Source organism: Vidua chalybeata, chromosome 5 (genome assembly GCF_026979565.1).
Source record: "Vidua chalybeata isolate OUT-0048 chromosome 5, bVidCha1 merged haplotype, whole genome shotgun sequence".
In the NCBI taxonomy this organism is placed as follows: Eukaryota; Metazoa; Chordata; class Aves; order Passeriformes; family Viduidae; genus Vidua; species Vidua chalybeata.
The window spans coordinates 4255638-4275492 of record NC_071534.1 but is presented as its reverse complement, the minus strand read 5'-3'; the positions used below and the strand labels follow the sequence as shown (position 1 = coordinate 4275492).

Sequence of the window (19855 nt, the reverse complement as noted above, 5' to 3'; positions counted from 1 at the left end):
ACACTTTGTTCATTTTTTTTTTCTTCTTTTTTTATTCACAGACTAAGTTCATCAGGAAATTATAAAATTATTTAAAAATTCTGTGCCCTGTCTTTATTTCAGTGTGTGTTGCTTGGTGTCCTCTGCTGTGTGCCCAGGATGGGAAGGCAGGTAGGAAGGCTGAATGGCTGCAGGGCTGTTCCCTGACACCAGGCTTGAGGTCCCAGTTGTTGCCTACCTGCACCAGTGGGACAAACTTGCTGGGGTTTGGCTGCATAACGTGCCTGGGAATGCTCATGGACACAGCTGGGGCTGCCTACAAGGTGAAGGTGAGGGACTGGCAATCACAGGAGTGTCCCAGATACCCCTGGACCTCACAGGTCAGGGGTGTGGAGATAAAGTAGCTGCTGTTACAGTCAGCTGTCCCCTTTGTCTCTCCTGCCTGTTTTCCAAGTCAGTGACTTAAATGTTGCTAATGGGTGACTGAATTCCAGATGTGCATCCCGTGTTGAGTCAGCGTCGGGATCGCATCTTCCAGAGCAACGTGCCTGGAAAGCCTTGCTGTGGGAAGGCCAGCAGGACTGTCCTATTGAGCATGCTCCTGGTGAAACCTGGATGTGGCTCCTGTCCCTCAGGAGCAGAGGAGAGTCATGGCTTTGTGACAGAGGATGAGCTCCCTGCAGCGCTGGTGGAAATGGGCTCTACCCAGTGTCCAGTCTCCAGATGCGTTTTGATGACATGGAGAAATGCCTGAGTAATGTCAGTATAAAAATCTCATTTTTCTGGGTTTTTTGACTGTTCTAAAGAGAATAGCATTGCAACACTGGGTCCCACTGGTAGAACAATGTCCATGCTAAACACACTCCACCAGATTCTCCGCAGCTATCCTGAAGCCCTGACAGCACAGACCTCCCCAAACTGGGACACTTTCTAACCAGTTTCTCCCCGTTTCTTTCTCCTTTTGTCTGTCTGTACAGTCAGTTTTTCTCTGGGCTTTCTTGCTGGCCTTGTCCCTTCTGATTTTGCTCGATTCATCATGTCATGACACTCTTGAGATCCTGACTTCTTGTTTCAATACGAGTGACTGCGTGTGTAACAAGAACAGGCGTCCTGATCTCAGTGCCTGGACATTCCCTTCCCTTTGCTGATTGGATTTCAATCACTTGGGCTTCAATCAGGCATGTAAAGCCATGTGTGGAAAAAGGATGCGTGAGGATTAAGGGTCTCAGGAGCTTTGAGAGAGAGAGTCCATCAGCCCCTTGGTTCCCAGTCTGGTTTATGTTTGCTCAGGCGTCTTTGGCTGAGAAGGGGATTCGTGATTCCTGTCAGGCCAGGGTGTGCCTGGCTTCTGCAGCACAGTCCAGATCAGCTGAATGAAACCACATGCCACATAAATTTAACCAGTTACTGCACAACAAGGTACCCATCAGTCTGATAACGGCACAAACACCACTTCTGAAGGACTTGTCCTTTTTAAAGGAGTAGTGAAAGGGCAGGAGTCCGAGTCAGGGACAGCCCACCTGCAGGGAGAGCTGAGCTAAGGTCTGCAGCCCACACTGGCTCTGCTGCTTGGTGAGTTGCAGGCTGTGTCCCTGCAGGCTGACTCATGTTTTGGATGGCCCATAATAGTAACACTGTTCGTGCTGAAAAGAAGATGCAAACCCCTTTTGTGCGTTATCAGGTTACATTTCATGCATTGTGCAGTAAAACACGAGGCATCTGAACAGAATTGTGTGTGTTGACTGCAGCTACTGTGACACTGAACAGGCAAGGCAGCAGTGGAAACAGCAAATTGTCAGCCGTGGGATCAAGCACACACAGATTTGAGATATTTTCCTTTGCAGATAGATTTGTAAGGGTGTGCACAGCCCCTGTATTGCCCAGGCTCCTGATTAAACATGGGCCTTCTGCAGTGCTCTGGCCAGGATGACTTGGGAAAACCTGCTTTTCTAAATCACACCAGTCAGGGAAACTGCTGAAACCACATCTGCAATCCACTGGGAGAAGCTAAAAATTTAGGATCTCCTATTTTTGACAGGATCTGCTGTGCTTGTGCTTCAGACGCCTTTTGCTTATGTGGATTGAAGCTGTAGGGGTGCATCAGCCAGTCCAAAGATTACCCCCAAACAGTAATTAAAGCCAATTGCCCATGCTAATGATCTGTATGTGACTAGTGACCTTTAGACTGGGATTTTGAGACATCAAGTAGGTCTTCTCACTAGGCTTCAGGATGTTTAGAAATCTCAGGCAAATAGCCAAAGTCCTCTTTCTTTAATGTCTTTAAAAACCCTCAAACTCAAGTAGGGCATATAACCTGGGAAAAGAAATGTTTTGTAGGTGGATATACTAAAATTAGGTGCAAACAACTTTTTTTGCATATCAAGCAAACAGAGCCATACACATTGTGTTGGTAGGCCTTATTTCTGAATATCCTGGTGATGGATCATAAAACATAAGTGGAACAGCTGGGACCAGCCTGGGTGTAGCTGTGGGGTTACAGCAAGTGATTCTCAGGGCGTGGGCTTCAAGTCCATCTGGTTTTAAGTACATGAGCAGTAGCTTTTCCCAATGTTTACAATGGCAAACATTAAAACTGTTCTAGAAGGTTGACTAAGAAGTTAAATATTTAGGCCCAGGTACTGCAGCCCATTTGTGTGAAGTTGTTGCTTACTTCAGTGGGAATTCAGCTCCAAAAATGTCTATGGACACAAATCTCATGACAAGGCAAGTTAAAAAAAAAACCTTTGGCTTCTTTATGTATTGCTAAAAAGGATGGGTGGCTGCTGTAGCTCAAAACTCATCCTAGAAGGATTTTTGTTCATCTTGAGTAAACCCTTCATTTTCTGTAAGGGCACACCATTTTGGGGAACCACAAGTCTTGGAATGTATATGAATGCTCTTAACCTTTCTTATATAATGCACAGAAGCTGGTTTTAGCTCTAGGCAGTGTATCCTCTTGTAGCCCATAGCACTGAAGTGCACATATGGATATACGTGTCTGTGCCCATCTGTGTGATCATATATGAATACACAGAGCTGCCCACTGGAAACTATGCTTCAGGAATGCCAAACCTGCAATGGCAAAGGTCTGGAAATTAGAAAATCTACATGACTTCATGCCTAATATGCCCATGATGTAATTTTCAGTAAGGTATTTATGTAACTGTTTTTTTTTGCTAGATGCTTCCTTCATTAAGTGTGCAGGATGAATTGATTTCTTTGAACTGGTAATTGTACAAACCCTACCACTGCTGCCATCCAAGACCACCAGTTCTCTGTCACAAGCCTCTCATTGCTTTGGTTCTTTAAATTATCCCTCATGCTAGTGGTAGCTTAGACATTAGGAGGGCTGCTCCTGTTTGTGCTGTTGCTCCCTGAGGATTCCAGCACTTCCCCATGCCCATATCTCTGACCTGTAATTGCCCCCACTTATTTCTGGTGGCTTTGATAACCCAACTCTTCACCTAGCAAAGAGGAGTTGTGCTTCTTCAGCCACAGAGCTGAGCTTTAACTGTGATCACACAGCATAGACTGCCGGAGGCTTGTCAGGAATTCAAAGACTTGGAGATAGAATTTGACGTTAAAGTGGAGGTAAATGGATGTTCTTCCTCTGTTCTTCCTTATTGTCTACCAAGCACATTGACTTTCCCAGCCAGGTCATTCCTGGCAGCAACACAAGCCCTTCTCAAAGTCCCATATGAAATATTTGAGACTACCTGACAGCTGAAGTGACTGACACGTCACAGAAGGGGCACATGTTGGCAGATACTGGTAGCTGCAGTTGCAAAGAGCTCCAAAATGCTGCCTCAGATCCTCAGTGACTAGAGAATGTGCAGTACATGCACATGGGATTTACAGACTAAGTGCAAAGTGCAGAAGGAGGTAAATTTAATTTCAGCATCTCATTTTTTTTTAGTCCCCATAGGACTTCAATCAGCTGTTCATGCCATTCATCTATGATTTCATTAATTTAGCATTAATAGTTACTACAAGTGTGGTGGTGGTGGTGGTAGTCATTGCAGTTTGAGAAAGCTCCTTCTAAGGATATTTTGAACTGTTGCCACTTTTGCTGATATCCTTCCTTATAAAGTAGCATATTTTGGATTCAGGTCTGTTTTCCCAGTCCAAGTGGTGACTGTGTAAGGTGGTTTTCAGAGAGAGCCAGGGCTCAGCAGCAGGAGCAGCCAGGGAACTTCCACTCAGGCTCATGGCACCCTCCACCCAGGGAGGTTCAGCTGCAGCACAGCATCACAAATGAGTGAGTCTGCATTGCTGCTCTCTCACCCAATCTGATGCCTGAGTGACTCCTTCTCAATAATTTTCACTCTACCAAGGCGTTTATTTGGGGAGCTACTCTCTCGTGTATAAATCCACGAGAATGATACTTGTACAGGATATCCTCTTTTCCCCTTTTCTTTTGGTATTTTGTTTAAGCATTTTTAGCAGAATGCAGCTGAAGTGGTAACCAAGCTCTTAACAGGTTTGTGCAGAGCTGGGCTCTGCTCCCAAGCTGCCTCTGCTGCACCGGGCACAACTGGTGAATACTTGTGTCTTTACAGACTTTTAGGGCTCCAAAGACATAAAGTGAACCAGGATGAGTGGGAATTCATGCTGGTATCTCCATTGTCTGCATCAGAGGAGGCCTTACAACAGGGTTTTGTATGGAAAACCAAGAATCTCCAGTGAGGATGATGTACGACCGTGGCAAAGTCTTTCTGCTGCTCAGCAAGGCCAGAGGGGACAATGGTAGCTGGCAGCTACTGTGTCAGCTGCCATCCTTGCTTTGGATTTGTGTGGGGCCAGGAGCACGCTTCCTGCCAGTTGCCTGGGCTCAGCTCACTTGCAGCAATCTGTTCAGCAGTAACTCCACAAATCCCATTGTCTCCTCAGATGACAAATCAGCAAAATGCTTTGAGGCAGTAGTGCCCAGTTTTTCAGCTCTGCCAACTTTCTGTGTGTCTCAGAAAGCAGCACCCAGTTCTGTTATCTTTATTTTTTAATCCAAAGTAGTTACAAGCGAGGGGTTTGCCGGTTAGTTTGGACAGCCTTCAGGGATCTGGCAGGTGTGGCAAACACAAGAACTGCTACCCCAAAGTCCTCGGTGCTGCTGCTCCTTCAGGAGATGGTGGGAACCAGTTCGTGTCTCCTGCAAACTCCTTTGTGACCATTTCTAGTACAATACTATAAGATGGCTCTTTTTCCTGCCCCAGTGATATGAGAAGTGTGAAACACTGTCTTGAGGACAGATAAAAGAAAGAAGATAAAAAACTCTTTCCCCTTGTGCATTCAAAACCCTCCATCACTGCAGTGATATTGCACACCACAGATTGTGCTTCCTACCAGTGCCCTCTGAAGGGGCCTCTCCTGTTAGTTTGGCAGCAACGTGACACCTTGCATCCAAAACAGATCCCTCTCTAGGCCCTGGAGGAACCCAGACAAAATGAAAAAACTGGGATTTGTCAGCAAAATATAATGCAAGTTCACATCTTCCATCAGGAATCCATGCGCACAGCCATCCCTGGTGCAGCAGGGAGGGATTGATATTCGTCACCCCTGGTTCCTCATGGGCCTGAGGAGGGTTTGGCTGCTCACCCAGCCCACAGTCCTGGTGGGACAGGGACAGGGACAGGGACAGGGACAGGGACAGGGACAGGCAGGAGCTGCTGGCTTTGCACTGAACAAGCACTTTGCCAGATGGTGGATGTCGGAGGTGTGGCGCACCCAAAGCAATGGCAGCCTTTGCAGTCTCCCCCCAGCAGCCCAGCCAAGCACGGTAACTTCGAGGTGCCAGGGAAAAGCTGCTCCTCACCCTTATGGCTGGAGGCTCTGATTTCCCCCTTTAGTTAACGAAGTGACGACTCCTGACAACAGGAGCGGCGACACAATGGTTCGTGCTCATCTCTCAGAAGAGCAGATCAAAGCCACCTGTGGAGCTGCAGGCTGGTATCACCACGGATGACCCAGAGGCTTCCTCTGTGTGAGTGACAGACGGGGCCATGACTTCACTGTGAAACCAGCGCTGGGTCTGTGCAGCGAAGCGAGCCAGCCCTAACGCTGAGCCAGGGCTTCCCTCTGCATTTGCTTACGGCTCAGTAGCGACAGGGGCTCGAGAGGATGACGCCAGCTTTCCCTGGGTTTGTTTTTCTGCTGAGAGGCCTTGTTCAGCACAGCTCCATTGCCCGTGCTCATCGTTAGGTGTGCAATCTCCAGATGATATCTGGGCAAGTTCAGGCAGGACGGAGCCTCGGCGCTGCGTGGCTGCGGGTGTGCTGCAGCCTGGCGCTGCGCAGCCAGGGTGTCGCGGATCATTTGGGAAGATGCGTGGACATGTGAAGAGTCAGTGACAGCCACCACTTCATGCCCAGCTTGGAGCCAAACCTGATCCGGTCCGGGCCGTCCGCGCGTCCTGAAGCACACCCACACTGCAGCACCAGCTCCATTAACTGCTAACACCTTCCTAACACGGAAGAGCTGAGGAAATGTAAGAAAATACAGAGCAAATCAGCCAAAGTCGTGTCAAAGGCCAGCTCCCCCTGCTCTGTCAGCATGTACCAGCTGCAGCTCAGGCCTCTAAATGGAGCTCTGATGTCTGAGGGTTTAGGTGCCGTGTGCTTGGGAAGGTTCCCGTAACTCACGGACAGTTAATGATGTGGTCCCCCCTAAAACCCAATTTTATATCCTCATGAAGGCCCACAAGAGGCAGATCTGGGCCCTCTGAACCTCACAAAAGCTTATTTGCTCTCCACAGATCTCTGTGCCTGACGTTCTTCGTGCTGCTATAAAAGGGATTATATGCAAGCTGTATCTTGAAGGGTGTCAAAACACAAGGTTGCAATCTTCCATGACATTTGGTTCTTCCAAACACAGCCCCTGAAGCCTTGTAATGGAAAGGGGGTCCTCATCTGCATTTACCAAAAAAAAACCAAAAAAACAAACCAACCAAAAAAAAACAAAAAAGAGAATTCCAGCTCTCATTGCTGGAGGGAAATAAAGAAAAATGTAGCTTCAGTGAACAGCAAAGACTCAGAAACAAGAATCAAATCCACAAAAAAAAATCCTCCCAGAGTGAAAAACAAGATTTTAAGCACATGAGCAAATACATTTTGGGGCATGAATCATGGTGTCTTCCATTTTTGTGGGATTCTTTGGGTTTGGGGATTTTTTTGCTTTGGGTTTTTTGGGGAGTTTTTCTTTGGTTTTTTGCAGGTGTGTATAATTACAGTCCCAGGATGTGATGAAACATTTAGTGATTTGCTGTAACTTCAGATGCCACAAGTGGTGTTAGCAGGTAGGTGCTGTGCACATCCTGGAAAATCCATGTCTCAAGCTGAAAATGCAAAGTCATCACTTCATGATGTCAACCACAGAAAATACAGAATGCATACACAATTGCACTTAAATTACATGGAGGAACTCTGATGTTTTTAATTTTACCTTTGCAAGAGTACATGACAGGATTCTGAGCTAGAACTCATTGGTTTCTACATCTTTAGTTTCTTGCATGTGTAAATACATACAGGCACACACAGTTTTTCCATGAAGAAGCCCTTGAGATGTGCCAAGGGCTGCTCGTGCCATGGGAGCATCAGTGTCCATGCACAGCCCTTTGTCTGATGGCTGGGCCCCAGGACCATATTCATGACAACATCTGAGTGCCTTAGAAGAAAAAAACATCTACTGCCTTGTGGTCTCTTTCTTCTTTGTATCTTGTGACTGCACTGGTGCTTTGCACTGGTGCTTTGGTTATTATAGTTTCCATCTCTGCCTACTTGGCATGTTTTAGTGCTGGTGTTTGTGTAAGCCCATATATTGTCCATGCTATTTATTTTTTTATTTGTAAGCTTCAACGTCCAGGGATTATATTTGTGTTCCCTTCAGCTCTCACTGTGAAGGTGAGACTACTAAGTAAAGGCATTTGTCATCAAAGGGCACTCTGGAGCCTACAAAACATGGTGGTTTTCATACAAAGGCTTTATTGTCACCAGGTTGGTTTGCAGGAGGACGTGAGAGCAGCAGAGCCAGGAGCTGCAGAGCCTCGCTGACACTCTCCAATTTGTCCCTGGGATTTGTGGGACCCAGAAATAAAAACAGGAAATGTGCTGTGGCTTCACTAGCTGTAAATAGTGCCCGTCCCTAGGCTGTGTGACATCCCTCCCAGGCAGCACCAGCAATCACAGGCCTGGCAGACACATTCTATCACAGATCTCCCTGCCTGCTGCCCTAATCCTCCCTCTGCAGCCTCACAGTCAGTCCCAACACCTCCTGATGCTGTCCTGCTCTGCACAGCGATGCTCCCAACTCACCCAGCCTCTGCCCACCGCCTCAGCTGCCTGCTGAGGACGTTTTTAAAAAAGAAGAGGGTGGCACCGGTGGCACTGGTGGCAGGGCGGCACTGGTTGCACCCTCCTGGCTTGGTGTCTCAGCACATTTCATTTCCTTCCCTTCCACCTGCCAGGCCACAGAGAATGTGCCACCCTCCCCAGAAGCCAGCTGCGTCACCTGCGTGTCCCCAGGGCCATCAGGGTGTCAGGCTGGCCCTGCAGTCGGGAGTGCCCAAGCCAGCAGGGACTCAGAGGCACCAAGCAGGCCCAGGGAGTGGCTCTCACCCAGGTTTGGGGTCTGTGGGGTTCTGCCCTCCATACCCCCCTGCAGCGGTGCCTATGGGGCCAGGCAGGGAGAGGAGGCTGGACTGTCCTCACCCACCCTGCGCCTCTCTCCCCTGGCGTGACCTCGCACATCTCCATGCTCCATGGGAAAGCTGGATGTAACATCTCAATTGTGGTTGTTTCCTCCTTCAGCTCAAGCTGCTGTGTGGTAAAAATCCCAGTGATTATCAGGAGAATAATCCCCTTTCATCTCATCACTGCTCGATCCAGCCAGAGGCCTGTGGGCCTTTCAAAGGAAAAAATCATGGAAGACTGTGGAAAGGAAAGGGACAGGAAAGGGAAAGGGAAAGGGAAAGGGAAAGGGAAAGGGAAAGGGAAAGGGAAAGGGAAAGGGAAAGGGAAAGGGAAAGGGAAAGGGAAAGGGAAAGGGAAAGGAAAGGAAAGGGAAAGTGCTGCAGTAAGAAGCAGCACGTCATGGAGGGACACAGATCCCCTCCACCCCTGTGCAGCCTACAGGAGAAGGGGATGCTGGGGCTCATCTGTCTCTGACAGATCCCAGCTAGACCCTTGTGTGCACTTTCCCCAAAACCACCTGTGGATGCTCAGCTGTTGGGAGACATCTTCTTGCCAGATTTGTGGGATTTCAGCATCACTCCATTAATCTGGAGGGAGAGGGCTGGCAGGGCAACCATTCCCTTCTGACTGGGGCAGGGGAGGAGCTTGGGTTTCATCATTCCCTGGCAGTCAGGCATTGAGGGGGGCCCTTGGTGCCAGCCCCAGCACTGGCTGTGCCCTGGGGCTGGAAGCAGGCAGGGGTGCACTGTCACCTCTCTGCACACACACAAACAGAGGCTCTGCTGCACACCCACGAGCTGTGGCCCCTGCTGAAGCCCATCCCAGGGTTACCAGCACAGCCTGTGTTTAATTGCACTGCAGAGCTCGTTACCAGAGGAAGCGGGGGAGGCCAAGAACGAGGATTTTAGAACGGCATCGGCCATTCGAACGGACAATAAGAATGTCCAGAGTTTTCATCATTCATGCCGATAAAAATTTTGGAAAGGATGTACAACTCTTCACCTCGGGGTTTAAGCCAAGTAGAAGAGACTGAGGGACTTGGTCCGAGAGGAGGGAAGTTCAGGGGCAGATTACCTCACTGTCTGGCTATGGCCGTGGCCCTGTGCCTCCCCAAACCACGGAGCTGTGGTCCGTACGTGGCAAGGCTGGGGACCCTGGGCTGGCCCCAGGGCCATCTCCTGTCCCCCTTGCCCAGCAGTGCCGTGGGACAGGTGATGCTTATCTGTCCACAGGAGGGAGGGATGGGGGAACTCTCCCAGCTTCATGGAACAAAACCTAAGAGGGCCCTATCCATCCCTATCCCATCACAGGCTGCAGGGCAGCTCTCCAGAGCAGCCTGTGCTCGGGCTGTCCCTGGCAGCCAGCAGTGGTGGGACTCGGTGGGAGGCTGGTGCTGCCCCGGTCCCTGGAGCCAGGGATCCTGGCAGGGGCCGCCGAGGGGGGCAGTTACAGTTTAACTCAGCCAGCCCACAGAACCTGCTGTTGGGAGTGCCTGTCTAATGATTAAAGGGCTAAATGAGGAGACCTGAACTCTCTGTGCTCTCCCCAGCCTTGCTACCGACATACGTGGAGACAGGCAAGGCAGGGCTTCACCCCACGGCAGCCGCCGGGTCAGCCTGGTTCCTGCTGTGTCCTTTAAACCCCGGAGCCTTCACAAGGGCTTCTTGTTACTTCATCTCTTGGCTTTCTAAACCCAGTAAGTGGCTTGGCTCACCCCTTTGCACCAGGACTGTGGAGGAAGAGCATGGAGTGGCAAGCAGGAGAGTTGCTGTGGGAGAGCCATTCCCTGGCCTACTCGCCACCCCGTGGACCTCGGCATTTGGAAACGCAGCTCCAGACACTGAATCCCTTGATGGGTTCCCAGATCTGTGTGTTGGAGAACCAGGACAGAGGGTAAAGTGTAGCCACTGAATGTGGAGAGGTAGCGTGGCTCTGGCAGGGCTGCACATGTCAGCCAGCATCACAGGCTGTCTTCATCTGACCTCTGGGGCAGCCCCCCAGCCAGCAGGACCGTCCAGATGGGGAGATCAATCCCAGGCACCCTACTCGTGCATCACTGAGGTGAGGAAAGGTGTTTGCACATCATACAGTTGCTGCATTCCCTTTGTGTCCTGTGCTGGCAGAAGATGAGAGAGACCTTGGAGATGTCCACCTCTAAAGGCAGCAGCTTCTGCCTATCCCACAGGATGAGCAGTGACCAGCCCCAGTCTGGCTCCTGTCTTTTCTCAAAGGGTGTCCCTGAGTCCAGGTTGGATTTTTCTTGGCGATGTCGAGCCAGATGAATCCTGGTTTAATTGACCGTGAGTGAAATCGTGCTTTGATGGTTAATGTTATACTTGGGGCTGGGAAACTACTGCAAAATCATAGCAATTAGAGCTGGAAATGATTCAAGTAATCTAATTCATTTCCTCTCCCCCCTCGCTGTCTCTCCCTGACACAGGAGCAGTGAGGTTCCCAACAATACCTCTCCCCTCCCCTGCATTGTTGGGTCCTGCCTCTCTGACTCAAGGAGTGGAGCATCCACGTGTCCCTGGGGAGACAATTCCATCATTTGAAAGACGTCAACATTAGAAAATGTTTCAGATGTTTAGCCTATATTTCCTTTTGTGGAGTGCCACAGATTCTCAGGTCATGAGCCCCAAGGAAACTGGCTGCTCCCCAGGAGGACAGCGGCTGGGAATGAGGTGGTGCTTTCCTTTGGTGTTTGCAAGGGCAGGTAGAGAATGTGGGGGTGGGTCAATGAAGGTTTTCACACCTGGGAGGCAGGTCAGATCAGGTAGCTTGTCTGGAGCGAGCTCTCCTTTGGCAAGAGCTCAAGATTTTTTTTTTTTTTTTCCAGATTTTTATTCCGTGAATTCCACCTGGACTCATAACAAGCTCACTGCTGGAAACATGTCCAGTTCCTCACAAATTCACTTCCTTTCACTTGCTTCTACTACTGGTGGTAATCCCACCACAGGGATTGCCCCTGCCAGGGGCAGGTGGTAAAGGACAAAAAAAAGATCCATGTCAATGAAAGAAGCATAGTGAATATTCCTTCTCCTTGAAAGCTATCCCAGGATAGGCATCATCCCTGCCTCAGCTCTACCCTGGATACAGAATCAGCTGACCGGGGGGAAGATGATTGTGCAGGTGCAACAGGGATGGAAGAAACTTCCCAAGAGATTAGAGTTTATGAGCAGCACAGACTGGGTTACACCTGAGTTAAGAGAAGTTGGACCACATGGCTGAGTTTCTAGTGATAAGGTCTCCTGCTTTTCAGTATATTCTGCAGGGTCCTGCTCTTAAATGAGAGGGATTTATATTCCTTAATACATTTTAAATTGCTCTCCTCCTCTGCAGAATGAGCTTAGCATTTCCATATCTCAAATAGCTGGGACTCTATGCTGCTCACAGAGACTCTATGAACCTCTTCCTACTCACTGGTAGCAGAGACCAGGAGGGGAGAGACACAAGATCCACAGCTGTAGTAGAAGAGAAGGAGGAGCATGAGGGCAATTGGAGCCATAGGAATGTTCCAGTGAGATGAAGAGAAATAAAACAGCTTGTGCTGTCCAGGGAGCTGCATGGGTTAAGCTGCTTTTTGCAAGGGAGCAGATGGAACATCTTCCCTGGGTGTGCTGTACAGTGTCTCCCACCAATATTAGTCACATCCCAGACTCTGGTCATGGACTAGAGTCCACATCCTGCCCAGATCCAGTTCTGGATGCTGCCCATTATTAAATCAGCGAGGCTTAATCATACTGGGACATGTAAATAACACATGGACAACACCTTGGGAAGCTGGGACGAGACAGGAGCCCCTCCTTACTGGCCGCTCGTGCCCCTCTTCCCAACACCTAGTAAGGATCACCCCTGGCTGGATACAAGTGCCCTTCTCTTATCTGCCCTGCTCTGTGGATGGAGGAATAGCTTCAGTGGACAACATCTATGGAATGACATCCATAGGGAGGTGTTTTGGTGGAGGATAAAAGCAGTCTTGTGGGGGAGACAAGGATAAAAGAAGGCAATCAACTTTTCTCCTTCCAGGAAGAAAACAAAGATATTTTAGCAGGGAGGACGCAGTAAAGCAACTGGTGGTCTCCTGTCATCACCCACCCACACCAACACCATGATTCTGTGGGGTTTTTTGTCCTCAGCAGTGGCAGCACTGCCAAGGCATCCCCCTTGTGAGACACAGTCCTCTGAGATGGGCCGTGCACCTTGTTCCTGCTGGCTCAGGACACTTCACCTCTTCTCAAGCCCCCCAAGTGGTCAGCTGGGAAATCACTCCCACCCAGTTTGGAGATGCACACTCCAGCTGTCCCTCCTGCCCTTCCTGGCACCCAGCATGCCCTGACACATATGTCTGTATCTCCCAATGGCCCTTCTTGTCCCACCATAGCAGGAGTGGAGACATCAAGGATGGATTAAAGCTGCAGGAATTCCCATCTTCCTCATGGACTAGGCTGAGGCCAGAATGGTATTTCACTAACCTGGTCTCTTTTTGGAATAATCCACATGGTCCATAGCTGAAGGTTTTAAGGAATACATATATCCAGTGCTGCCCAACCACTTCTGCTGGTGGTCCAGTGGCTCTGCCTTCCCTGTCGGCTCCCTCTATCCCTGATGTAAGACACCATCCTGGGGTGTGAAGCAGTGCCAGCCCCAAGAGGATTCCTGTGAGGATGGATAAGGATCTCTGGCCAAGCAACTTGTTACCGAGCCTCAGTTCTGTTACACTCCCCTTCACACCTCCAGGTCCCCAGGAGGGGTCCCTGCTGCTTGCTGGGTCCCCAAAGCAGCACCCTGCCTTTCCTCTGTGCAGCCTTTATGTGCAAGCTAGAAGCTCAACAGACAAGCAGGGAACAGCAGCCCATATGGCAAACAGGCTTTACCTCTGAGCAAAAAAGCTGGCACCTAAAAGTTCCTGCAGCCAGCTGCAATTTCAAGACTTCCTTTGCCCTCTAATTAGTTGGCATTTGCTGTACCAACTATTATCTTTCTAGTTACACAGCGCTGATGACAATGGCTCCTTATTTCCTGCCACAAACACTGGGTTACTATTTACCTCTAGCTGTACCTCCCCTATCTCCTATTCCCATTAAAATAAAGTATCATTAATGACGGCAGTGATGGGAAACACTGGCGAAGTTGGTCATAAATTAAGACAGTTGGAGCCTTCAATTACTTGTAGTGTGTAGCCTGTACTCAAACACTTACCTGCTCCTCTAAAAATGCTCATGTATTTCCACTCTGAGCCCAAATGGATGCTCAGAGCTGTTTGAAACAACATGCTTGTGATAGTGTGTGTCTCAAGCTGCATTTTGTCCCAAGCCAGTACAAATTTGAGGAATTCCAGGGGGCCAAATGCCTCCCTGATGTAATTCCATTTGGATCCTTATATGTGTGAGTCTGTGTACGCGTAGGAGCAGCAAGGTACTCTTTGCACTGTGTATGGGGCTCTGCAGCTCCTGCTGTGTGGGGACTATGGATGCCTGACGATGTGGGGCCCAGAGACGGGGACCTGGACGCAACAAGTGTAACTTCTGGCTGCTGCAGAGCTGCCACCAAGCTCGGAGACCAGGCATGTAAATCCTGTCTCCGTGCACTGAGCTGCCCAGCCGTCCCGGGGGCTAAGCACCACTTGCAGTCACACCAACATAAATTTACGGTGATCCTGCTAATGCCTGTGCAGCTACTCCTGCTTCTGCCAGGAAAAGTGAGAACGGGATCTGGCTGTGAATCTGTGAAGTTTTATGGGAAGGAGGGTGGGGGAGAGCCCCCAGTGTGATTCCTGGTGTTGCAGGCAAAGGACGGATGTGCTTGTTGAGTGCCAGCCGCATCAAGAGCTTCATGTGCTGTCTCCTCTGCTAAACTTTGCCAGTCTATTTCAACAGCATCCCCGAACCGGGCTCTGCCTCATTCGCACCTTCACTGCAACCCAGCCGCCCACCCGCACTGGGAGACAGATGCCAAAAATCCCTGCTGAGATGAAGCAGTAGGTCACCAGGTCAAAAGCCTTCCGCTGGCGGGGGCCAGGAACCCCGCTGCCCGTACTGGAGGGGTTTTGGCTCCCAGCACGTTTGTCTCCCGGGCCGGGAGCCCCGTGAGCAGGGTGCCCGTGAGCCCCCACAGCGAGAAGCGGAGGGCACGGAGCTCTCCGCAGCTCAGGGCGGCGGAACGGGCCGGACACTTCCAGCCGGCGGGGCCGGGCAGCCAGGGAGGGAGCACGGCAGGGATGCGCTGGGAGCGACGCACGAATGTCCGCGTCTCCCTGCGGGGGCTGCGCCGCCGGGCACGGCGGGGGCTGCGGGGGCCGCGGGAGGGAGCCAGCCCGGTCGCCTCCAGCGCACGGCACCGCGGCGTTCTGTCCCCGTCGCCGCCTCACTCACCCGCACGGTCCCCCCCTCCGACGGCAGCTCAGCCCCGGGCCAGCCCCCCGCCCGCCCCGGCCGGGGAAGCCGCCCGGCCCCCCCAGCGAGCCCCATCCCGGCGGCGGCGGCGGCGGCGGCGGTGCCCGCGGCGGGGCGGGCGCAGGGCGCGGGGGGCGGGTGCGGGGCGGGGGGAGGCGGGGCGGAGGCGGCCGGAGCCCCCGGGATCCGCCGGCACCTCCCGGGCCCGGCACTCGCCGCTGCCGCCAACTTCGGCCGGGAGTCGCGCTCGGCGCCGCCGCTGCCGGAGCCCGGCGCCGCCGCGGGCACGGGGAGGGCAGCGCCGGCGGCGTCCCCCCGCTCCCCTCTCGCAGCCGGCGAGGGGCTCGGCCCGGCGCGGCGACGGGGCGGCGGCCCCCGGGGCAGGTGCGTCCCCTCGCGGTCTCCGGCCGCCGCGACGCCGCCGAGCGGGACGCGGAGCCCCGTGCCCGCCGCGGGCGCCCGCTCACCTGCCGCTGCCGCCGGCGGCGCCCGGGAGATGCAGGTAGGAGGCGGCCCCGGCCCGGCGGCAGGAGCAGGAGGGCGGCGGCGGGAGGAGGAGGCCGGGGGCCGGGAGGTGTTCGGCCGCGCCGGGCGCCGCAGACCCCCCCCCGTCCCGGGGCCGGACGCCTCCCTGCGCGGCCCCCGAAGGGGCGGGAGGCGGCGCGGGCGGTACCGGGGGTCTGCCGCTTCTGCCGGCCCGGGAGACGCGTCCGCGCTTTGCCGCCGAGCCCGGGAGGCGCCCCCGGCCCGGTGCGGGGCGGAGCGGGGGCTGCGGGGATCGGGCTGCGCGGAGCCCCCGCGGCGGCCGGACCCTACCGCGGGCAGGGCCCGTCGGGGGCCGAGCCGGGCAGCAGCCCCCGGGTGAGCCCGCCAGCGACACGGGGCAGCGGAGGGGCCACCGGAGCGCGGGGCTGCGGCCGATTGCGGGATGGCCCCGGGGTGGCCTTGGTGGTGGTACTGCGGTGGGAGAGACCTGCGGTGCCATGAGAGACGCTGCCGGGGTGTGAGGGGCCACCCTCTGGTATGAGGGATGCTCCTCTGGGGTGGCAGACGCTGTGCTGGTGAAACAGATGTTCCTCAGGCATGACAGACATGAGTTCACAAAACAGATGTTACTCCAGTGAGGTGGACCTTACTGTGAGCACAGGGATTTTGCTGTCAGAGGAGGATCCTTTCCGTGGGCATGAGCACAGCGGCTTTCCTGGGAGCACCCACAGTGCCCTTTCTCACCCGTGTTTGTGGTGTGGCTGCATGTGCCAGCACGAGCCATGGCATGTGGTGTGGGAAAAGGTCCTTGTGCTCTTGGAAGCGCAGATGAGAAGTGAAAGTGTGCCCGGTTTCACAGGACCAGGGCGTGAGCATCCCAGTTACGTCTGTGACAGACACTTTTATGAAACTTGGTTTTTCTTCTCAGAATTGTGGTGTAATACTTCCCTTAGTGGTATGGGTAAAACTACTTCCCCAAACATATTTTTGTGTGTTCTGATGCACTTCATTGCCCCATGTTTTTGATAGTTTTCCTCTGCCATCAGGTGAGTGTCCCTGTAAGTCTCTCTATCCAATTTTCACCTATCTCTTAATGCATTCCTGGCTGCCCTACAGTGCATCATCATCATCACTCTTGCCCTGCTGCCTGCACCCACATACTCACCTGTTCACCTTTGGGGTCGGGTTTTTTTGTGACAGAGCTTTTTCTTACACGTGTACTGGCATTTAAACTCTTCAATTTCTTCACAGCCAAAACCTTGGGGGTGTGTGCATGGTGTTCCTTGTGTGCACGTGCACATTTCCAGTGCAGTCTGCTCTGCTCCACATCATCTGCATGTGAGGACTGTGTGCATCAATGCTTCCTTATCTGCCTCGGTGTTGGGGGATCTTTTCTCAGTGCCCTTTATGAGGGCTTTTGTGCCCACACAGCATTGGGCACACACAAGGTCTCTCTCTCCTTTACACTTGTCTTTGTCCATCTGTCCCTTCGGAGCCTGCCTGCTGCATGCACATCTCCAGAGTGTCCCTCACCTGCCCCACACCACACCAGTGCTCAGGTGTGAGCCTGTCAGGGCCCTTCCTTCCCACATTTGCTGCTGGCCATCGACACGTGAGTTGAAGGGACCACTTTTTCTGATGGTGGCACTTCCACCTGCAGGTGCCTGTCTTCTGTCACACAGGTGCAGTTGTAAATGGAGAACCAAGCTGGGTACGTGCTCTTCTTCCCAAAAGAGAAAGAGGTGGGCTTTCTCAAGGTTGGCAGGAGAGAGACAGACTCCTCTTAAACCAGTGTCCTGTGCATGGATGCCTGGGTTTAGCCAAGGTAAGGGTTGGGCTCTGCAAGAATTCAGGTGGAATGTTTTTCACCCCAAACATCCAGGGTATGGGATGAGTTGCCACGTGTGCAGAGAAGCTAGCCCAACTACTTGGGGTTTTATCCTTCTTTAAAGAAAATAGCTGAGTCTATGAGGAGAGAAGCATGAGGATGAGCTGCCAGTGCAGGTCAGGAGGCAGAGGTGGGGAAGTCAGCTGGCCCCATTCCAGCCTTAGGTTTCCTCAGGCTCCGTTGCTCATTCATTTCTGTGCCCAGGAGTGTCTGCAACAGATCCCTTCCCTTTGGAAAGGAATCCCTCCCAGGCTCCTTCAGTGTTAGCACATCTCTCAGGAGCTGTCAGCAGCCCCTGTGTCCTTTCCCTTGTCTCTGGTGCGTGGACATTGAAAATGTCCTTCCACGTGTGACTGATCTCGGTTTAGGAAAGCTGAAGCTGAAGTTGTGGCTGCAGGCTCCCAGTCCTGAGAAGTCTTCTTTCTCAGCCCTTTCCCTCCCAATCTGCCAGAATTCATTACATCAGCTAAAAAAAAAAAAAAAAATAGAAATTTGGAAAGAGCTGGGCCTAGAAAGTTGAGGGTCCTGTGTTTTAAAGAAAAATGAACATTCTTGTACAGCAAAGTCTCCAGGGGCTTGCTCTTTTAGGAAGAGATCAAATACTGTGAAATTTAAAGTTACCTTTAAGCTATTTGTCCCTTTCTCTAGCCCAGTAGGCCCCTCTGTTTCTGGACTGCTTCACATCTTGAGTCTTTTGTCCTAAGGTTGTTGGGTTTGGGTTTCAAGGCACACAGGGAAACCAGCTCTTTTCTGAAAACTGCATGATTGCTCATTTAAATGAATATAAATTGTTTCTATTCATAAGATCTTTTTTTTTTTTTCTAGCAGCTGATCAAAGTTTGAGTGAAAACCATTTCATCATTTCCAAATAAATTGGACACACATGCACACACACACACACTGAACATTTCAGAGAGACTTTTAAACACAGTTCTTGTAAAATCAGAATGTGGACAGCCAAGGCATGTTATGTAAGACAGTGCAGTCTGTGATTTGATTCCACTTTTGCATAGAAAGGGATCTGCACTTCCTGGGAGAAGGCACACAGACTTTATTAAAACTGAAAGCAGCGCAGAGAGGGCTCAGGAGAATTTCTCCCAGACTAAAAAAAAATTCCTTTTCTAATGGGAGATATAATGAATGAGGACCTGTGTAGCATTTCAGGAAGAGCATTAAGATGTAGCATGGTGGGATACCTGACTGCTTGCAGCAGCTCTGGAAGCAGCTGGTGCTTGGAGAGCTTTCTAATTCAAGAGAACTTAAGGCATGTGGTTGGTCATTTAGGCTCTGTTAGAAACAGGCAGTGTTTAACCTTCAGAACAAACGACCAAAGGCAGCATTTGCTTCTCCACCTTTTAAAATCTTCTGATAGGGATGGGGTGTCTCTTTGGAAGGGACATTCTGCTAAAGTGCAAGTTCTTGTGCTCACTGCGGAGACAACTGGCTGAGGCCATATGGGCGGAATCACAGATGAGGCCAGAGCCTGTGCTCCACCACCCCCTTCCAAGCTTTTCCTTAGGACTTGATGAAGCTCAGGCAGGCCTTGCCTTGCTCTGGGAGAGGTGGAGCTGCAGGGTCCCTGGGGCAGATGGTCACTCCTGGCACAGCAGCTCCCCAGAGTGGGGGTGCTCTCCCTGCCTTGTTTCTGCACGGCTGCTGGCAGCCCACTGCAGATGGCTGTGGTGTGGCTGCCTGTGGGGATCCTTCCCTTGTCCTTGGAGCTGTAAAACAGGCAGTGAGCTCTCATGGCTTGCCTCAGGGCTGCAGGCAGGGCAGAGGGGCCAGTGCTGTGTGTCCCCTGCAGTTCATGGGGTCTGAACTCATGACTTGAGCTCTAGAGGCTGGCTGAGTTTGCAAGACTAACTCCTTGGTTTTGGTTCTTTTACTCTTTTTTTTTTTTTTCCCCTCTGAAAGGGAGCTCAAAAAGGCTCTGACACAAAATGGCCACAACCGTATTGCTGGTTGGGTTTCCCCTGGTACGTTTCCTCTGCAAGGTCCCTTTGTACCCTGTGTACTCAGGATTTGCACTTTTCCTTATGCTGCAGTGTCCTCCATGCTTCTCTCAACAGCTTTCCTGCTTGCTGGGGATGCTGCCAGGCAGGAAGCAAATGCTTGGAGCAAATGCTGGGGTAAAAATGCCCCACAGAGTTGTGTGCTCCCAACCCACTGGCCCCAACAGCCCTATTCCGAGGTGCCTCAGCCCCCGAGTAGTTCTTTGAAGGGCTCTCCCCAGGGGCTGGCAGTGGCAAACATGAGGGTTGTGTGAACCCCATCTCTTCCCCTTGGAATGTTTACCTGTCTAAATTTAACTCCCCAGCCAGCTTCATCCCTCCTAAGCCGACCTGTTCTCTTGTGGCTGGGCTGTGGGTCTGGCTGCTGCTGCCGCGTTTCCTGGCTGCCTCAGGCTGGTGGTTTGCTGCTCGCTG

General features: G+C 51.9%; 1 protein-coding gene across 1 annotated transcript in view; it reads left to right on the top strand.

Moving 5' to 3' along the window:
• The first annotated feature begins 15495 nt into the window (after positions 1–15495).
• The window catches only part of WNT5B (Wnt family member 5B), a 67228-nt gene continuing 62868 nt past the window's right edge, over positions 15496–19855 (top strand). The window contains exon 1 of the mRNA XM_053942653.1: positions 15496–15557. Coding sequence (XP_053798628.1) covers positions 15552–15557 — 6 coding nt within the window. The 5' untranslated portion in view covers positions 15496–15551. The remainder of the gene's footprint in view (positions 15558–19855) is intronic.